The following is a 21682-nucleotide window of genomic DNA, read 5'->3' on the forward strand; positions in this document are numbered from 1 at the left end:
GGCCGGCGGGGCCGGGAGCGGAGGTTTGAGCGACACTGACTGAGCTCGGGGCTCGCCGCCGGCAGCCGCGGCGGCGCTGGGGGGCGGCGAGGGGAAGGCGACACTCGCTCGGCGCCGCCTTCGTGCAGGGCGACCGGGAGGCTTTTTGCAGCGGCCGCCGCCGCCGCCGACGGGAGGAGGGGCGGAGGTGGCTCCGGAGTTGTCCGGAGAAGGTGGGCATTTCTTGGCTTTTCCCACCCCCTCCCCTCGCCTCCCAGCTCCCCTGCGCACCCCCTCCCTCCCGCCCCGCACCCCACGTGAAGCGGAGTATAAAGGGGGTGTGAGGCCAGAGGGGAAAGTGGATGGCGAAGGACTGAAGGGGTCCCCTCCTTCGGGTCCCCGGCCGCCCCGTTCACCCTCGTCCATCCTCCCTTCCCGAAGCTCGCCCTCGAAGGCAGGAACGGCCGGCGCCTGCGGCTGAGGAGAAGGAGGAGGAGGTGGGGGAATCGCGCCGGGCGGAGCGTCAGGTCCCGTTTTCCTCCCCGGCGTCTTGAATACAAAGATTACGGTGCAGAAGGAAATTGCACTCGCCTTCTCCGCCCCCCGCCCCGGTACCCAACACAATGCACCAGCCGCCCGAGTCCACGGCGGCCGCGGCCGCTGCAGACATGAGTGCTAGGAAGATGGCGCACCCGGCAATGTTCCCTCGAAGGGGCAGCGGCGGGGGCAGCGCCTCAGCTCTCGGTGCAGCAGGTACCGGCGTCGGTAGTAGTGCCCCATCTGCCGAGGATTTTCCGCCTCCGTCGCTGCTCCAGCCGCCGCCTCCTGCAGCATCTTCTCTGTCGGGACCACAGCCTCCGCCTCCACAAAGCCTGAACCTCCTTTCGCAGGCTCAGCTGCAGGCACAGCCTCTTGCGCCAGGCGGAACGCAGATGAAAAAGAAAAGTGGCTTCCAGATAACGAGCGTGACCCCGGCTCAGATCTCCGCTAGCATCAGCTCGAACAACAGCATCGCAGAGGACACGGAGAGCTACGACGACTTGGATGAGTCTCACACGGAAGATCTGTCGTCTTCCGAGATCCTTGATGTGTCGCTTTCCAGGGCTACGGACTTAGGGGAGCCTGAACGCAGCTCCTCGGAAGAGACTCTCAATAACTTCCAGGAAGCCGAGACACCTGGGGCGGTCTCTCCCAACCAGCCCCACCTTCCTCAGCCTCATTTGCCTCACCTTCCACAACAGAACGTTGTGATCAATGGGAATGCTCATCCACACCCCCTCCATCACCACCATCCCATTCATGGCCACCACCTGCACCACGGGCACCACCATCCATCCCATGCCGGGGTGGCCAGTACATCTATCCCTGGAGGGCCGCCCTCAAGCCCAGTGTCCAGAAAACTCTCGGCCGCGGGAAGCTCTGACGGTGTTATGCCAGTTGCACCAACTTCTGCTGTATCATCGAGTGGCTCGCCGGCATCTGTCATGACTAGTGTCCGTGCTCCGAGTACTACCGGCAGCCTAGGTATAAATTCTGTTACGGGCACCAATACGATGAATAACGTTAACATCACTGCTGTGGGTAGTTTTAATTCTGCTGTGACCAGCAGCATGCTTGGTAGCGCTAATATAAGTGTGAGCAGTATCCCCAGTGCTGCTAGTGTGAGTGTCGGGCCTGCAGTGAGCAGCGGGGTTAATGTGAATATCTTGAGTGGCATGGGCAATGGTACGATTGCTTCCTCCGCGGCCTTTAACAGCGCTGCCAGTGCAGCAGCGGGCATGACAGTGGGGTCCGTTTCGAGTCAGCAGCAACAGCCAACCGTTAACACGTCCAGGTTCAGAGTCGTGAAGTTAGATTCTACTTCTGAGCCTTTCAAAAAAGGTCGATGGACTTGCACTGAGTTCTATGAAAAAGAAAACGCCGCCGTACCCACCACCGAAGGGGTGGTGGTAAATAAGGTGGTGGAAAGTGTAAGACAAAACCCGACCGAAGCAACTTCCGAGAGGGAGAGCACGAGTGGGAGCTCCGTGAGCAGCAGCGTCAGCACTCTGAGTCACTACACGGAGAGTGTGGGCAGCGGAGAGATGGGCACCCTAGCAGCCCCGCCGGTGCAGCCGCAGCCGCCCCCGACCCTTCCAGGGGTGGCCCTTCCGCAGATGGACTTCAGTAGCGCCGCTCCACAGGGCATTTCAGCAGTTAGCATCCCTCAGAGTATTTCTCAGTCGCAGATCTCGCAGGTACAGTTACCGTCTCAAGAACTGGGCTATCAGCCGAAGCCAGGTCTTCAACCAGTACCTCTGCAAGCCGGTATTCAGCCGTCACCTGTTGGCGTGGTGGGTGTCACTTCGGCTTTAGGTCAGCAGCCTTCCGTCGCCAGCCTGGCTCAACCCCAACTGCCGTATTCCCAGGCGGCTCCCCCAGTGCAAGCTCCCCTGCCAGGGGCGCCACCCCAACAGGTACAATATGGCCAGCCGGCGCCAGCTGTGGCCCCTCCGATGGCCCCAAGCCACGGTACATCAGTGGCTCCGAACCCAGCCTCCGAGTATGTTCAGCCCTCACCGCTTCTCCAAACAGCGGTATCCTCTGGACAGCCCACTTCTGCAGGGATGGCCGTGGGAGCCACGGTGATTCCTATGGCTCAGCCACAGAGCATCCAGCTCCCAGTGCAGCCCGCGGCAGTGCAAGCACAACCTGCGGGGGCAGCTGGCCAACCTGTTGGCAAGGCTCACACGACAGTAGCTGCTGTACCTCCTGGCAGTCAAATCGCAAATATTGGTCAACAGACAAGCCTACCATCGGCACTGCAGCAGCCCTCCACCCAAGTCACACCTTCAGTTATCCAGCAAGGTGCTCCTCCGTCTTCACAGATAGTGCCACCTGCTCCAGTTGCGATGCTTCATCAGGGAGTTCAGCCCAGCGCTTCAGGCCTTCCTCAACAACTGGTCATCGCACCTCAGAGTACCCTGTTACCTGTGCCTCCCCAGCCACAGGGGGTCGAGTCGGTAGCTCCAGGAGTGGTTTCGAAGCAGTTGCCTGCAGTTAGTCCTTTGCCCTCTGCTAGTAGTATTTCTGTTACGAATCAGGTTAGTTCAGCTGGTCCTTCTGGACTGCCTTCTGCCCCGACAAACTTGGTCCCGTCACAGAATATAGCACAAGCCCCCGCCACTCAGAATGGTAATTTGGTTCAAAGTGTCAGTCAGCCTCCCTTGCTAGCATCTAATATAAATTTGCCTTTGGCACAACAGCTACCACTCAGTTCTGTTCAATTCTCCGCACAATCGTTAGCTCAGGCAATTGGAAGCCAAATCGAAGATGCCAGGCGCCCAGCGGAACCCTCCTTAGTTGGCTTACCTCAGACCATCAGTGGTGACAGTGGGGGAGTGTCAGCAGTTTCAGATGGCAGTAGCAGCAGCCTTGCAGCCTCTGCTTCTCTTTTCCCGTTGAAGGTGCTACCGCTGACGACACCCCTGGTGGATGGCGAGGACGAGAGGTAAGCTCATGCCATGTTTCTGCAGGCATTCAACAGATGCAGAGTTCCTCTGTTTAGTCACTGCATATGCACAGGGTTAGTCTAAAAGCATTATCTACTTTTTTCCTCTTTAGAGGTGAACGAGCATTTTTCTGGTAAGTTTTCTAGAGCAGGAGTGTGATGGAATGGTTTCAAACTGCTTAGGAAATGGTCTAAGTAAAACGTAAACAATACTTGACAGAATGGTTTTTGAACATTAAGAGTAGGTATGGGAGCCCCAAGCGGTTTTGTTATTTATGAGATGGTTTTTTAGAATTAATTATGAACAGAAGCTTAATTTTTGCCAACCCAGCTTAATAGTTCATCTTTTCTTTTGACTTACTAAAATCGTTATGATCATCTCTTGGGGGCAGGAGGGGAGGTTGTGGTTCCATTTGTTTCTCCTTCACTGGACTCGATGACCCAAAGTTCTACTGTGTGTGCTATTAGTCTGAAAAAGATCATGTTACTGCTTTTCCTAGTCAGATATTATAGGAAAGGTGACCTAAGCTGGGTTATACTGGGTTAGGTTGCTCTCAAACTAATTGACCGACTTTTGTGTACTTAATGGTCGTTTTATCTGAACAGTAAAGAAATGGGAATGGTAAAAAATGTTTTGTGGGGGAGGAGGGGCATACACTCTTAAAAACAGCCCAATTTATCTTTGACAGTAGTAGGCAGTATGTTTTTCCTTTTGCATAGTAGATCAAGATGGTAGCTGTTTTAAAGAGGAAAGAAAGAGAATGTCTTGGAGGGTTGAATTTATAGAGACATGAAACTGACTTTGTTCTCCTGCTAATCTACTCCACTTGTTCTCTTCTCTAACCAGAGAAATATAGAAAGCCTAAAATACATTACTAGACCATTGTTTTCTTAATAGGATTGGTAATAATATGGTGATCACATTTATTGAATCAAATTGTGTCTTTGAAGCTGGCTAGCTAGAAGAGTTGTGAAACCTTTCATGATACTACACGGCTTTAAATTAAGTCGATTTTTAAAGGAATGTTCTTTTCACAGATTTGCCTTACTAACCTTGATCAAAGTAATAGTTTTGATCAAGGAGTTTTGACAGAGGCTATTCATTTTCACTGTGGAACTTTGAATAAATGTGAAAGATACTTAAATATTTTAGTATTGGAGATTTTTGTGATTGAACTTTTATTAAGCCAGTTGGAACATTTACATTCTAAATGTATATCTGTGGTTTTCACTTTGGAAAAATTGAGCATATTTCAAAAGAATTGCCATTTTAGAAAAACAAAGGCCAAATGTTTCAGTGAGGCCTTCTTTTTTTTTTAATTACTTAAAAGATATAAGGTAAAGGCATAGTTAATTGAAATAATTTAAATTCTTGCCTTTGAGGATTCTTATTTTTCTAAGTCATATATAGAATCTTGTTATCTAGCCACATGTATTCTGTATCATGTATACAAGGCTATACTTTAAAGAGAGACCTCTTCTAGGAGGTGGTTTCCTTAATAGTTATATTATAATTGTTGCTAAACCTTTAAATTTATCAAATCATGCTAATACACATCTATAATTTTAAATAATTAACTTACCTCCGATATTCAGGTTTTCTAAATCTAGTGAGTGTGATCTGAGTAAAACCCCTATAAGAACAGGTATATTATGTGGATGCTAAATTTAGAGAAGTAAAAGATGGGTGGATACACAAATGAAAACCACATACTTTGAATTCAAACCTGCCATGATTTTTACTAATTACCATTGTGGTCTCCTGGCATGACTTTTTCCTTTTTGTTTTCTTCTCCTGGTGGTAGGGCATGATAGAGCTTTCCGTAACATGGTGTTCCAGACGATTAAAGTCAGATGTTGCTACTTACAACTCGGTTTTTAACTGTAGAGCTAGAGTCCCAGTTTAAGATACTAGAACAAAATTTTTCCATATAGCAACTGAGGTGAGGACTAATGAGGGGCAAATTATGTAGAAAGGTTTGAAATTAAAGGGGCAAAACAGATACTGAGAAATATGATTAAATATTGGTGTACAGTAACTTGAGTTGACTGTACCTGTTTTGAATTAACCACATATTTGAGCTTTTGTTAACATCCTTTAAATTCTGTAATACCAAAATGACCCCTAAAATAGCTGTAAAGGTCAGATCTGATAAATTTGTGTATTATTTTCTTGGCATTTTACTGCAGATTATCACTGTAGTTTGGGGAAAAATTGTTAAGTGATAATGATTTTAAAAATTGTTTTTACTTTTTTCTTCCCATGTTAGTTTCTGTGTTGTTTGTGTCTTCTGGGCTTCACCTATGGATCTCATGGGAGAAAAGGATACATTGTAATGTCAGTATTATGACTTAGAAAACGCATTAGCAATAAAACTTTTAGGTGGTAGGATAAATGAAGATTGGCTGTTCTTTTTTCATCTTTTGAAATAATATTGACACAGGGTAAATTTTAAAATGTTGGTAACACATGTGTCTACTGGTGTTGGCTACTGGCAGAGACTATAAAGATTAGAAACATGGATCAGGCCTTAAGATTATGTGTGATCTTTTAAAAAAAAAAAATCATTCTCCTTAAAAAGGTTTTAATGTCTTATATTGGGCTTCCCTGGTGGCTCAGATTCCTGAGTTTGGTCCCTGGGTTGGGAAGACCCCCCTGGAGAAGTGAATGGCTACCCACTCCCGTATTCTTGCCTAGAGAATTCCATGGACTAGGAGTCTGGTGGGCTATAATCCACGGGGTTGCAAAGAGTTGGACACAACTGGGTGGCTAGCAAACAAAACACATCATGTCTTAGGTTAGCCTTTAATGTGAACTTATTGTTACAGCACAGGGAAGATGCAGGTATTTCACACTGATGTTTTCAGTGTTTTGTGATTGTTAATACAGCCTCTTCTGTGAAATTGGTCAAACTTCCATTCATCCTTCAAGACTCAGCTCAGATGTTCCCTCTGTAGCATTCTCTTCAAGAAAGGTTTGCCTTAGCCCTTTTTAGTGTTCCTCTATTCAAGGCACTGTGCATGTTCAATTAAAATTAAATTTACCCATTTTCCCCACAAGACCGTGAATTCTTCAAGGGCAAGAGCTAAGTGTTTTTTGAAAGAATTAATGAGCAGACCTTTCTTTGCCTTTTGGATGATTTAAAACTTGTATTGTCTCTCACCTTAAGCATAACTGTTGGAGATGCAGGATCATATAATTTAATGCAACAGAATGAAAAGAAATTTCATACCTTAAAGTAAATTGATATTTATCTTCTAAATAGAGTACCTGTATATAGAGTAGTTCCTCAAATATTTATTAATGAGGAATTTGAGCTTTCTTATCCAATAGGAGTGATACTCATTTTTGCCAGCTTCTTAGGATGGTTGCATCAGATAAAATACTTTAACTGTGAAATACTAAATTATAAAATCTAATTTTTATTTATGTTGTACCTGCCCAGTTTAAAGAGCCAAATAGTTTACGTGCTTATCAAAACAAAGAAAAGCTTCCTGCCCTCTCTATTTCCCTGAAGCAATCACTTTCACCTCTTGTAGATGATGATTGTGATATTTATCTCCTAGTCTCTAAATAACCGCCTGTATTACTACTCGACGTGCAACGCAGCTAGGTGGTTAGGAGCATGGACTGCTTGGGTCTGAGCCACCCTCTGTTGTTCACCAGCTGCTTAACCTCTCTGTTCCTCGGTTTGCTCACTTTAGAAAGTGGTGAGAATAGTATCTACCGCGTAGGATTTTGTAAGAATGAAACGAATTTGGAAAGTCCTTTGAAATGTCTCTAACTCATATGCTCTATATTACTGTTCAGTTGCTAAGTCGTGTCCAACTCTCTGCAACCCCATGAACTGTAGCATGTCAGACTTCCCTGTCCTTCACTGTCTCCCAGAGTTTGCTCAAATTAAGGCCCATTGAGTCAGTGATGCTGTCTAACCATCTCATCCTCTGCTGCCCTTTTTTCCTTTTGTCTTCGATTTTTCCCAGCATCAGGGTCTTTTCCAATGAGTCGGCTCTTTGCATCAGGTGGCCAGAATCTTGGAGCTTCAGCATTAGTCCTTCCAATGAATATTCAAAGTTGATTTCCTTTAGGTTTGCTTTGTATAAGTATGTGTTAGGTAAAAATACTCCTAGCTTTTGTTTTTGGCTTTAGTAACTTCCTGGGTAGAAAATGAAGATTAACTTTGTCATGATCTACTCAGCTGGTCCTCCTTCCTCCTGGTCCCCCCTTCATCTTAATAGTTATGATTGCATCACTGTTGATTATTCAGTTTTCTTGTAAAGTATAACTTTTCCTAGCCTGTCTAATGTCCTGCACTTGCCTTCCTCCTCAGATCCCAGCCATCTAGTATGTATGGTATACTTGTATATATATTTCTGTATATTGTTTAACATGTACAAATGTTAGTAGTGGGTTCCCTTACCCCATGTTTTCATCCATCATCATCTGTTTCCTCCAGGTTGCCTTTCTTCCCATTTTTGTGGGTTTTGGGCTTAACCTTTTGTGATAGAGCCTCTCCTCAGATGTCTGGCAATTCTTGATCTTCTGGGTGTACTTGAATGTAGGAGACTAAAGAGCTGATAAGCAGTTCTCAATGTGACTTGTTGACTGTTAGCTTTTCCATAGGCTGATCTGGCTGGCATTCATTGTCTCCACGCCTCACTGCCGCTTTAGTTTTCTCTGTAGTAATCACTGACTCAGCATTTCATCAAATGTCCCTGGAGATGTTCAGACATATCAGGTATTGTTACCACTTTTATCTTTCTGAGGAAGTCTCTCATATTTCTCTGATCTTCATTCTGGACTAATTGCCTTTTAGACTTCCCTAATATTGTGGGGTTCTGTGGTTGGATCTCTCTTTTCCAGTGACCCATGTCATATTCTTTCTTGGCTTGCTCCATATTTTTAAATGGCTTTATATTACCCTTATACAGTTAGGTAAAGGATATTGGATTGGAAAGTGTATTATTTTATCATTTTGCTCCATAGCTTTCTAGCTTCCATGCTGCTTTTGGGAAGTTTGAAGCCGTTCTGATGGCTTACATATATTACATGTGGCTTGTGTGTGTTTTGTTTTTCCTTTTTACCCCTGTCCTCTTATCTATTCTCTTTTCTTCCCTTCTCTCATTTTTTAAATATCTGAAAACTTTTAAGAGTGTATCTGTTTTTAGCATTCTGAAATTTAACAGTGAGGGTTCCTTATGTGGATTTCTTTTCATTCAGGGTGCTGAATGCTTGGTGTGCCCTTCAGTCTGGAAACGCCTTTTAGTTTTGGGACTTTTTCTTGAATGAGGTTGTTGATTATTTCTTTCCGATTTCTCTTTTCTTTCTCGAATTTCTTTTATTGGGATAATAGACCTTCTTGACCAGTCTTCTGATTTTCTGATATTTTCTTTCCTATTTTCCATCTTTTTCTTTTTGCTCTACTGCTGTTGAGTTTTCATCTATTATCATAAATTATCATATGTTAAATTTCCAAGAGCTTTTGTCTTTGGTCCTTTTGAATAGTATCTATCCTGTTCTAGTAGCAATCATACTTTCTCTTAGCTGAGTATAAGTGTTAGTTTTTTTTTTTTATTCATTTAGGTTTCTTCTCCATGTGTGATCTGTGTGCTCCATTTTTTACTCTCTTAGTTTTTATTTGTTTGGTCTTTATCTTTTGTGTTACAGCCTTTCCTTAGATGGTGGTTGTGTGTGAGTAGGGGAGTAAAATGCTGATTTGGAATTCTGAGAGGTTTTGTTAGCTTCACTGTGTGGTAACCTGTCCAGGCACCTCCGTATGTGTTCCTTCACTCGGTCAGCTTGTTTTCGGTATGCTCTGCTGCATATTGCTGTGCCTCGTTTTCTCAGTCCCAGGATCTTGTGTTTTATATTCACTAGACAATATATTTTCAGTTTTTTGTTGGGGTTGGGGAGGGGTGGTTGGTATCTGTGGGGCTGGTTGCTTCTTAAACAGACTTTTAAACAATCTTTCTTATTTTAGCACTCTCTCTCCCCCACATCCCACTTCAGATGTATGTGGTACTGCCAATTCCTGAGTCTTTTGGGGATTTTACAGTTTAAATTGGGTTTGTTCTTGGCTTTCCCCACTGTTTGCTAAAGATTTGATTTCCTAGTGTTTGCTAAGTCATTTGTCACTCAACCATCTGCTTTCCAGCTTCCAAATTTTTGTTGCTATTGTCTTTTCACCCATTTTCTCAATTTTTGTGGGCTCATGGCTTTTTATATCTTAAAAATTCCTTTTCTGTCATGTTTGTGAGGTTTTTAGGAAAGGAGTGTGAACTGTGGTTAACTACACGTCTATTTCAGTTGTAGAATGCTATGCTGTTAAATATGAAGAATGATGCTAATCCAAAACTTGATCTGTAATTAGTACATAAATTTTGAGTGGAATCGCTTGGCTTATATTCAGCAGAAATAAGAATGGCATATAACTTGGTATTTCAGTTCACAGAAATGATTTTAAATGTTGGATTAGATTCAGTTAATACTTATTATCACATTTAATCACTAAACAGCCTTGTGAATTAAGTTTTCTCTAATTTACTGGTGCGTAAACAGAAGCTTATTTGGTTTATTAGAGAAACCGAGTGGGTTGTGTAAGGTTACACACATAGCAGTGAAGCAGAATAAGGATTAAAAGTCGTTTTTCCAATTCAGAATCTGGTGCTGTTTCCACTGCTCATAAGGCCAACACGAGGTGAGCCCCAAAGGAGTATTAGAGTGGCTGAAAACCTGAAAGAAGGCAGGCCTCGTTGATTTGTGTCTTAGTACAAATCATGGAATTGCCCTAGAATATATCAGCATTTACCTGTGACCCTTTGATGAGGAAAAAAGTGGGCAGAGTCATAAGATAGATGTACCTGGAAAATACAGTAGACAGACAAATGTTAGATGAATTAGTTTTAACATTTTGGGGGGAAAGTTGTATGAAAAGTATCTTTTCAGGAAAACCATTTTAATTTTCTAATCTAAATTCTGTCTTTGTAACATTGGCTTCAGTATTGAAAAGCAAATAGATTTTTTTGTTTGTTTGTTTGTTTAGAAACTTCAATTTAAAAATATGAAACTGCAGAGCACACCCTGTTCTGGTATGGCATTATCTGAACCATAGTGGTTGATTTTTGCTGTGTCACTGTGTCTTTAGGGTTGACTATGTCATGGTAAGAATATGCTTTAGTGGCTTATTAAAAGAAATGACGTGAGGGGAAACATTATAAAGGATGTTTATGTTATTTTAAAAGAATGATCTGTCTATATTGAGTTTTGGATTCCAGGTTGACATTTTTCCTAGGCTTGCATATATTCAAAGGGCCCACTCTCCCCAACCCTTCACTTCTTCCTTACCTATCAGCTAGACCTGAAAATCTTACTGGACCTTTCAGCCTCATGAGGTCTAGTTGAGCTTTGTTTTCCTTCCTTGAAACACCCATTCTCATTTACTTTCAGTTCAGCTCTTCTATCAGACTCATCGTTGGAGTTCTTTGGATTTGTGTCCTCTTCCCATCTCCTCCCTTTTCCCTAGGTAGTAGAGCTCTTCTTAGTTCTAGACTGATGTGGGCCTTTGCCTTAAATGTTATCTCTACTTGCGTTCTCACAGCCTCCCAGTCTCAACAGATCACAGTCTTAACCTCCTCATTACTTGAACTCTCAAATTTATTAGTCATCCTCATTTTACTAAATGTTATTTCTCTTTCTAGTTCTTCACTTTAGGAGCCTGAGTCATTTCTTTCCCTCACCCTCTACATTCTGACCATTACTTTCTAAATATATCTTGAATTTATCTTTTCTTTCGCTATCTCTGTTGCCAAAACTCTAGCCTAAGATAACATACTCAACTCTGAAAAGTACTGCTGTTGCTTCTTCACCAACTTTCTGCATACATTCTTGCCTTTCTCTGATTTTATGTCTTGTAGTCAGAATGACATTCTTAAAATGGAAATCTGTTTCAGTTACTCACTTGTCCCAAATCCCTAAGGCATTTCCATTTTTTTTAAAGGTGATTCCATTTTGCTTTTGCTCCCTTCTGGCTTCATATGCTACTTCCCCTCACTTTTTGAGTCCCATCTGCCTCCTTTCAGACCCTCAGGTTGTCATCCTTTCTTGCTCTGTCCTCCAGGCTTTGGCTTGGACTGTTCTTTTAGCCAAAACGTGTTCTATGTCATCTTTCCTCCTTTCCTCCCTAAAGCCTCACTGTCACCTTAAGAGGCCTTCTCTGATACACCAGTCTAAACTTAGATTCTTTGTTAACACTGTTTAAGATTACCTTGTTATTTTATAGTGCTTAGTACAGCTTGTAATTTGTGTGTGATTATCTGTTTGATTTTAAGCTTCACAAACAGGTTTTTGGTTTGCTACTATTTATACAAAGTATATGTCGGTATCTGATAGTAGATACTCAGTCAAAATCTGCTTAATAAGCGAAGAAAAAAAAAATTTAATGTTGGCATAAAGACAACTTCTTTTTAAAAACACTATTATGACATATTTGAAAGGTAAATAAGTTCTTGATACATCATGTGATAACAGTATTTTCTCCTTTAGTATAGTTGATTGAGAGAGAGTTGATTGAAAATTGATTACTTTTTGCTGTTTATGAGCAAAAAGCAATGCTTACTTGCTGCTTTTAACAAGCATCTCTGTTTATTTTTGCACATATGTTTTGTTTATGTAAGTTTATGATGAGTTCTCCAACTTAAACCCATTTATTTCTACATTGTGTCAGTATTTTTCTTTATCTCCTTTTGACTGGTTCAGCTCTTGAGCATAAATGATTCTCAAATATCTAAGTCTTACCTTGACAGTTCTTTGCAGTTTCAGCTGTTTAAAATATAAACATTTAACTGGCAAAATGCCACTTGTTTGTATTAAGAGTTTCCTTTGTTAGTGTAGTAAGTGTTGAGTTAATTACTTGTTTAAAATTCCTAACCACTCTGTTTTGCTTATGGTCACTGTAGTTACTTGTTACTAAACTAGTAAGTTATGGTTTCTGTTAAGGGCAAGGAACCATGAAAAAGATGTGGCAGTGATTAGAATTAGCAATAAATTTAATTGATTATATATGGATATTAAATGGGAGTAAAAAAGTATTAAGAGATGAGGCCTTTTCAGGTTGGGGTTATTAAAAACAGAAGGGAAAATACAGAGTCTGTTGTAGTTCAGGAGTCATCAGAGGCTAGTTCTGAGAGTCTTCAAAGGTTTTCATATCCTTTTGTGGACATACCAGTGTTAAACCTGGCTGCGTGGCTTAAAACTGTATTTGTGTTGACTGGGGAGAAGATTCACCATGGCTTGATTTTATTAAGGATTAGATCGTGGTGAATGGTATTGCCTTTTCTCATCCATGGAGCCATAGAGTAAAGAGTACTCTGAGCTTCCTGGGGATAAGACAGATGAGATAGCATCTTATTTTTCCAGGCAGCCCAGATTATTTTTATAATACTGATTTACAACCTAGGCGAGGAGCTCCTGGTACTCAGTGTACGTGTCTGAGTATTCTTTTTCTGAGTAATTGTAGATGGATGGATTGATTATAAAATTGCTCACTGTTGATGAGACTTTATTCTCTCTCAGCTCTCCTAGTTACCTAATTTCTTTGGTTATTAGGGTTAGTGTATATCTCCATGTCAACAAGCCACGTATTGACTAGTTAGTCAAACAACATATAGATGTATAGTTGAAATAATATCTAGTATTACATTTTTGCTATCATATGGGTATGATATATTTCTAGTGGTGATAGTAATAAAATCTTACTCTTGTATTATTTTTGTGGGGCAAGGGTTTAATAAAACCATTTGAGATAGATTATGTGCTCTGGAGTCATAGCAGTCTTAAAGTTGTCTTAAAGCAGTCTTAATGAATGGAGGAAATTAGGGGGATTGTGGTTTTCATTGTAAGATGATTCAGTTCAGGAACCCTTTGGTTAGCAAATTTCTCAACTTGTAAAAATACTGTATTCACTTTTCTAGCTTCTCCTCCCTCAAAGCAATGTTTCATTTCTCTTATGTCAAAAAGGAAAAAGACAACCCTGATTTTCCAGAAAAGCTATTGATTTACAGCTGCAGTTTTAAAGGTCTGAAGGATTAAGTGGTTCTAACCTTCAGGTACGATTTTGGCAGTTTAATGTCTCCATAGGTTTTATCTGTGTTTGTCATCCAAAGCAGATGTGTCCTAAATGTATTTAGTAGTGAAAGGAAATCCAAGTAACTGTGAACTAAATATCTAGGATGGGTTCCTTACATTATTGATCATAGGTGATTTCTTTGCGTACTAGCCAGAGTCCATTGCCAGTTTCTTCCAGGCACTAGAAAGAGATGGAATTATTTCTTCCTATCCCCTGAGCACTCCTAGTGTGGGAAAAGTCGCTCAGTCGTGTCCGACTCTTTGCGACCCTATGGCCTGTAGCCCACCAGGCTCCTCCATCCATGGAATTTTCCAGGCAAGAGTCTCTACCAAAAAGGAAATGGTATAGATTTATTCAAAGTGAGAAAAACATTATCATTGACAGTAAATGTAATTTGATTATTTTATTGACATCTAAAGTGCCACAAAACGTATTCCTTTATATGTTGGTGCCTTTTTTCATTTTTGTTTGCCATTTCAAAAATTTGGGAATATACACACATATGTGTGGGTACACGAGGTGGCTCAGATGGTAAAGCGTCTGCCTACAATGTGGGAGACCTGGGGTTCGATCCCTGGGTCGGGAAGAGCCTCTGGAGAAGGAAATGGCACCCAACTCCAGTACTCATGCCTGGAAAATCCCATGGACGGAAGAGCCTGGTAGGCTACAGTCCGTGGGGTCACACAGAGTTGGACACTACTGAGTGACTTCACATATACAAAGGTATATGCTTTTTTAAGAGGACGCTTTAAAATTGTCCTTAGATTACAGAATCTCCTGGGTATTTGAAAGGATGTAATTTATTTACGTGTATATACATAGTACTATTTATATCCTTCGGAGAAGGCAATGGCACCCCACTCCAGTACTCTTGCCTGGAAAATCCCATGGACGGAGGAGCCTCCTAGGCTGCAGTCCATGGGGTCGCTAGGAGTCGGACACAACTGAGCGACTTCACTTTCACTTTTCACTTTCACGCACTGGAGAAGGAAATGGCAACCCACTCCAGTGATCTTGCCTGGAGAATCCCAGGGACGGGGGAGCCTGGTGGGCTGCTGTCTATGGAGTCGCACAGAGTCGGACACGACTGAAGTGACTTAGCATAGCATTAGCATTTATATCCTTAAGGAGAGCCTGCAGTTGAATTTAAGAATAAATAAATATATACATATATATGCGTGTGCGCAAACACACACACACACACACACATGTACATGAAAGGAAGAGATAACAGGTAACAGATATATTACTCTTCTCCTAATTTTGGTCCTTTGTGTCAGTTTTTTCACCCATTTATAATTTATCTTGTAATATTTACATCTATTTTTGCAAGCTTCTGGAAACATTTTAGGGAATGACTTGAGATAGAAAACCAGTAAATGGGAAAAGTAGGACAAGGTAGGATATGGTGTTTCATGAGAGATATTATTAAAGCAGTGGTGAGAGATAGAATGTAAAGATCACATGCTTTTGAGAGAACTTTGATAGCTGTGGGGATTTGTAATATAAGTCACATTAGCAGAGAAAACAGCCCCAAAGGTTCAAGGTATGGAGAGTGTTTTATAGAAAAGAACACAGGACATAGTCTAAGTTGGTAGGAGATAATGTCTGTATACAAGAATGTGGCAGACGAGGCTAACTTTGAAAAGCCTTAAAGGCAGGATTGCCAAGTTTGGACTTAATTGGACTTGGAATGGAGGGCCCTTCTTGTGTTCGTGTAGTGGCCTGATCAGTGCTGTGTTTTAGGAAACACATCCTTACTTTGGATGTCTCATTGCTTCCTTTCTTAATGGGGTATGAGAAGTTCAGTAGTTCCCTTTCCATCACTGGTGAAGATAGAGGCACATTTTCTTTGTGGTTGCAATCTGAGATAATGGTTTGAACCAGTGACCTTGGCCTCATTAGGAAAGCTAAGAAGGTAAGGACCCAGTCCACACACTGTAACACTCCACTTATCCAGAGTGGGTAACTTAATCCTTCAGAACGCAGCTCTGGCTTCCGAAACCGCTGGAAATTGCCATCATAAAACAAAGCTATGTGGGTTTTTTTGTTTTGCTTGTTTCCTCTGGTCCTTTTTTGGACTTTTACTAGCTGTATCATCTTAAAGGAGATGAGGGGAGGGGAAGGGGAAAACGGGACTCTTAGGCATGTAGGATGACAGAAAGAAAGTAGCAGTTCATAACCTGACAGCAAAGTCAGAGTTGGAAATTTTAAGAAAACCCCAGAGAAATTTGATACGGTATTGACTGTTCACTAGTTGAAAGTTAGGTTATGTTTTGTATATTATTTTAAGGAAGCATGAACCTGAGTAAATTCCAAACGGTGTTAATTACTGAGCTATGGATAAGTATAAAGAGATGGTATTTTTAGTTGTATTTGCCACATTGTATCATTTAACCATGGACTGTTTAATATGCTGCTCTATGTTGCCTTTTTTCCCCATTCTCAAATAAGGGAAGTGCTTCACATTTTCCTAGTAAGAGTCTTCTGTAAGAAATTCATAATGTGTTATAAATAAATGTTAGGCTTCTACAGACAGATATTACAGAGAATATTTTCAGTACTAAAAAGTCCCTAATACATGCTAAGATTTAAGTAATTATCAGTGATTTTTATATTTTATATCAATTTTATATATTATAAAATATATATCATATACTGAATATATATTTTATATAATTTTCTATTTATATTAATGAAATTATTGATGAATAAATGGCATGTCAGTTACTGATGAATAAATGGCATATCAGTTACCTATCAGTTTAAGGTATTGTGTAGATACCTACTTATTTGGATATTTTTTTATAATATTCCCCCCTCAGTTTTTTCTTTGAAATATTTTTATCATCTTTTCAATGCAGTGAATCAAATAATTGTATCAAAGCTGATTTCTCATTTTAGATGTTTTAAGTCTCTTTTTTAGAAATGGATAATACAATCACTTTCCTTCATGAGGAGGTATTTGCTTATGCCTTTAATGTCGTTTTGTTTTCTTCGTTGTATCCTTTTTGTTGTGCTATTTTCAACAATGACTAGGATTCTTTATTGAGGGAAATACTCTCCTGTTTTAAAATTTACTTTTGAGAGATGGTATTGGAAGGACTTATGCTCAAGCTGAAACTCCCAATACTTCAGGCACCTGATGCGAAGAACTGACTCTTTGGAAAAGACCCTGATGCTCGGAAAAATTCAAGGTGGGAGGAGAAAAGGGGACAACAGAGGTTCATATGATTGGATGGCATCAACTCAATGGACATGAGTTTGAATAAGCTCTAGGAGTTGGTGATGGACAGGGAAGCCTGGCGTGCTGCAGTCCATGGGGTCACAAAGAGTCAGACACCTGAGCAACTGAACTGAACTGGTTCAGTGAAACTTACCTTATTAAATTTATTTTGGAAAAAATGCTACTTTGTAGTTAACCTTTTTTACTTGATTTTTGTTTTTTCAACTGTATTGTTTGGGGTGTAAGGTGATGAGGTGAATTGAGTAAATCTCTGGTTTGGGCTCCAGTGCTGTCTGCTGATCAGGTGCTAATGAGCCATCACATGTCTGAGTCTTTCCTTCTTGTCCTGTTTTAAAAGGCTTGATCACTTACAGTTGATCTTAACTTCTCTTCCAGAGTCAATCATGGAGCCTTATCTTTTGTCTTTGGTGGATATTCCATGATATCATAGAATCTTAAAATAAGGGATTTCAGTGATTCCTAAGCTGTTTTTTCATTGTGTTGTTCTCTTGGGATCTGTCAAACATTACTTACCAGTTATTCTCCTATGTGACATCAGGATTTATGTTTGTACAACTGGATATATATCTTATTAGGAATTTACTTGTTTTGAGATTCCAGGGAGGAAGGGTAGATCTAGAATGAGGAGGTGTAGGGTGAGTCCAAGCTAGGTATCTTAACTAGTTTTCTGCCTCCATTCTTGAATCCCATAGTAATAAACCAAATATTAAACTGCATCTGAGTCCTTTTTTAAAATTTATTTTTAAATGGAAGATATTGCTTTACTATGTTGTCTTGGTTTCTGCCGTACAGCAGTGTGAATGAGCCATAAGTATACATATATCCCCTCATCCCAATCCTTTTAGGAACAAGCATACTTGCGTGTGTGCTCAGGTGCTTCAGTCTTGTCCAACTCTGCGACCCTGTGGACTGTAGCCTGCCAGGCTCCTCTGTCCATGGGGTTCTCTAGGCAAGAATTATTGGAGTGGGTTGTCATTTCCTCTTCCAGGGGATCACCCCTCGTGCAGGGATCAAACCCATGTCTCACATGCCTCTGGCATTGGCAGGTGGGTTCATTACCACTAGAGCCACCTAGGAAGCCCCAGTATCAAGTATGTTTAATATTTACTGAAGGTAAATAATACTTGAAGTAGCAACTTCTTCAACTTTTTTTTTTTTTTAGGTAAATTTGTATAAGGTTGATGATAAATTCATAGGGGACCTGAGGATTGGATGACAGATGATTCTAAAATGTCTTTCACTATATTATTGGCTGACATACTACTACAGGTAAAATATTGTCAAGGAAGTTGGTCACATAACTACTAAGTGATGGAGCTAGTATTCCATGAGGTGATTTGATTCCAGAGCTTGTACCACTCTGGCTCTCTGTCTTTGTGGGTTCCATATCCATGGATTCGGCCATTCTCTGGTTGGTTGAATCTGAGGATGTGGGCTCCACAGATGGGGAGGGCCAGTAGTATTGATACTTGATACTACTTTGGACCTAGGGAATGTCATAATGAGTGAAGTAAGTCAGAGAAGGAGAAATATCGTATGACATCCCTTATACCTGGAATCTAAAAAGAATTGATACAGATGAACTTATTTACAAAACAGAAAGAGACCCAGACTTAGAAAAGGAGCTTATGATTGCCTGGGGGAGGAGATAGTTAGGGAGTTTGGGAAGGTCATGTACACGCTGCTGTATTTAAAATGGATAACCAAAAAGGACCTATTGTATAGCACATGGAACTCTACTCAATGTGATGTGCCAGCCTGGATTGGAGGGGTGTTTGGAAGAGAATGGATACATGTATATGTATGGCTGAATCCCTTTGCTGTTCACCAGAAACTACCACAACATTGTTAATTAGCTATACCAATAAAAGAGCTTCCCTGGTGGCTTAGATGATAAAGAGTCCACCTGCAGTGCAGGAGACCTGGGTTTGATCCCTGGGTTGGGAAGATCCCCTGGAGAAGGAAATGGCAACCCACTCCAGTATTCTTGCCTGGAGAATCCCATGGACGGAGGAACCTGGTGGGCTACAGTCCATGAAGTCGCAGAGTTGGACACAATTGAGTGACTTCACTTTCACTAATAAAAAGTTTAAAATTTGAAAAAAAAAGCACAAATGCAGGCCACAAAAAAAGCAGTCTTTAGCATATGAGTATGGAGCTCTTTGGCCTTATACACTTCCTGTTGGTTCTTCAGGAGTGGTACAGTGGCGTTCCAAATGATGATCCTCTCAATCTTAATTTCGTTCTTTTTTTCTTAAAACATTTGAAAGCATTTTCTACTCAAAATTATTTAAGTTTTCCAAGTTTTTGCTAAAGAATAAGCCTTTAATTAGAAAATCTGCTTAAGTGGAATCCAATTTCTGAAAAATAAATTGATATAGAGATAGTTTTATGACAAACATTTTAATAGATCAGACTGGTAGCCTTGTATTGATCTCAGTGAGCTTTAAGTACAGACTTATAAGCTCTTGATACTTCAGGTTATTTTTTGTTTCATGTGATCAAATTACAGTACTTTTCAAAATAGAAAACTCTTTAATCAATTCAATTATAATAGCACATTGTGACTCAGATCTTTTAATTTTGTACAGCGACAGCTTATGTTCACATTGCAAGATTATTATTGGAATAAAAAATTACTAATTTACATGAACATTTTTATATGAAGTTAAAAAACAAGATTTACTAGTCTTTTTTGCTCATTAACCTAGAAGAATATTATTTTTAAATCTTAGTTGCATTAGTTATTCTTTTAATTCAAATGTCTTATAGTAAAGTTGCTTTCCTTAATTTTTATATTTTCCTGATTCACTTGTAAACAGTGGAACTATAGAAAACAATTGGAATTTTTAAAAATTATAATTAACAGTAAAGGATATCTTAAAGTATATTTTAAAGGATATAGTAGTAATTTGTCATTTAATAGTAACATAGTATAAATCTTATTCACATGTTCCATAATTTTACTTTCCAGTAATATGAAATACCCAAAGCTGCTAAAAGTCAGTAATTTTCACATCTTGTACAATTGATTGCATTTCTAGACATTTTGCTTATTGATATGCTTTCAAGAGTCTAAATTTGCCACTCTTCCCAATCCTAGAAACAGTCACATTGAAAAAGAGAAATTATCAGTGAGGTTACCCTTCTGAAATGGATAGGCTAACAGACTCACTTTGTTTTTTCTTTATATAAGTTTAGGTATGTCTCTAGTTACATTCAGATTCTTAGCTCATGAGAATCTGCCAGTAGCTTCAGTTAGCTTATTAAGAAATTGATCCATATGCCAAAAAAAAAAGTGAACACATCGGCTTAACAAAAACCTGGTTGTGTTGTGAATATGTGACTTAAATACAATTAATACAAATGCAGTTAATACACATGGTTGAGTTAGAGGTTCAAAAATGAAAAGGGGCAGGGGGAACAAAAATAGAAAGACCAGTAAAAGGGATGGTCAGGCGAGAGGAGGATCTGGTGATAGTTTTTAGCTGTATGAAGTATTTTAGAAAAACTAAGCAATGTAAGCAATTGTCTGTTAGCCCAGAAGGCTTTTTATATTTATCATATTTCTGTTCTTTCTTGATATGTGTGATTATTTATTTAAGAAATATTTATTAAATGCTTGTTATACACATATGTTCACACTGAGCAAACATACTAAGGATGCAAAGGGAAAAAGACATGATTTTGGTCTTAAACAGTTTTGTCTTGTACCCCGAAGAAATATCCTAAAATCTTGTACGTCTTCTGAATTATTCCACGTTAAATCATGCTTAGTTATTCTGTGTGTGATGTGCATGACAGCTTTTCTGTTCACACAGGTTGATTAATCTAGGCTGTAGACTAATGAGCGTAGAGCATAATGAGGTGGAGTTTAATGAGCATTATCCTTGGCCTCAGATCAGGTGTCTAATCTTGTTTATGCTGTCTCTTCATTGTCTGACCTTTGTAAATGTACCTGTAAGCCCAATTTCTTACCTGTTAAATGGGAGTACTAGCTACCCTTGCACTGTTAATGGGAGGATTAAAGGAGATAATGTAGTGCAGCAAGTTCACTTCTTTGTTCGGTAAACAGTAGCTGCTGCTCTTACTATGCCAAATAAGAATGATTCCTTTCTTACCTACTGTAAATTGAAATTACGAACTTGTCTACGTGTTTAGAGACTTTCTCCATACTACAGCCTTAGAAACAAGTGATGCTGCGCCTTTGTGACATTTTTCGTGGTAGCCTTTCTCACCTGGAGCTCCATTAGAGAATTAATGCATGCAGGAGGAGTGCATACCTTCTCAATTCTCTAAAGAACAATGTGTATCTAGTATCACCATTCCAGATACATAAGAGAAAAGTAAATTTATAATGAAAGCATCGCGATTAATTCTTTTGCTGAATCCCAGGGTGCTTGGACTGTAGCTTGACTATTGGAGAAGTGCTTCAGAATTCTGGAACTCATGGAAATAAAAGTTGTTAAAAGCACACTTCCCTCTTTCTTAATGGAGGCAGGGAATATGTAGAAGGAATGTAGTGTCATGTGGCAGATTGTTGATACTCCAAAAATGAAACCATTTCCCTAATCAAATGGTTCTGAAACTTTTTTGCTGTAAGATTGTTTTAGACAGGCGTAATGTCCTGAAGGCCATCTGTTCCATACTTAGTCCCATATGGAACTGAAGACTTATCTGCTTAGAATGAATGGAATTAATCAGTTTATTTTAAATAAGATAATGAGTCAGTACCTGGTGTCTAAGTTTCAGAGATTCCTTGAACTGGATTTTGAAATCTAGTTTAAAAGTTTCAAAACTAATGTTTTGGGAATGCTGGTTCTTCAAGTAAAAAGAAAAATG

At 40.3% G+C, this 21682-nt stretch overlaps 1 protein-coding gene across 14 annotated transcripts in view; it reads left to right on the forward strand.

Annotated features, from left to right (window-relative positions):
• The first annotated feature begins 220 nt into the window (after nt 1–220).
• TSC22D1 (TSC22 domain family member 1) overlaps nt 221–21682 on the forward strand; it is a 123631-nt gene continuing 102169 nt past the window's right edge. For 7 of the 14 annotated variants that reach the window (XM_006053397.4, XM_006053395.4, XM_006053396.4 and 4 more), the window contains exon 1: nt 222–3469. In XM_006053397.4, coding sequence (XP_006053459.2) covers nt 603–3469 — 2867 coding nt within the window. In that variant the 5' untranslated portion in view covers nt 222–602. Of the gene's footprint in view, nt 3470–5739; nt 7396–21682 lie in introns of those variants that run through there. The other 7 variants (XM_025263017.3, XM_006053400.4, XM_006053401.4 and 4 more) reach the window with 5 other exon arrangements.

This window comes from Bubalus bubalis, chromosome 13 (assembly GCF_019923935.1).
Source record: "Bubalus bubalis isolate 160015118507 breed Murrah chromosome 13, NDDB_SH_1, whole genome shotgun sequence".
NCBI lineage: Eukaryota > Metazoa > Chordata > Mammalia > Artiodactyla > Bovidae > Bubalus > Bubalus bubalis.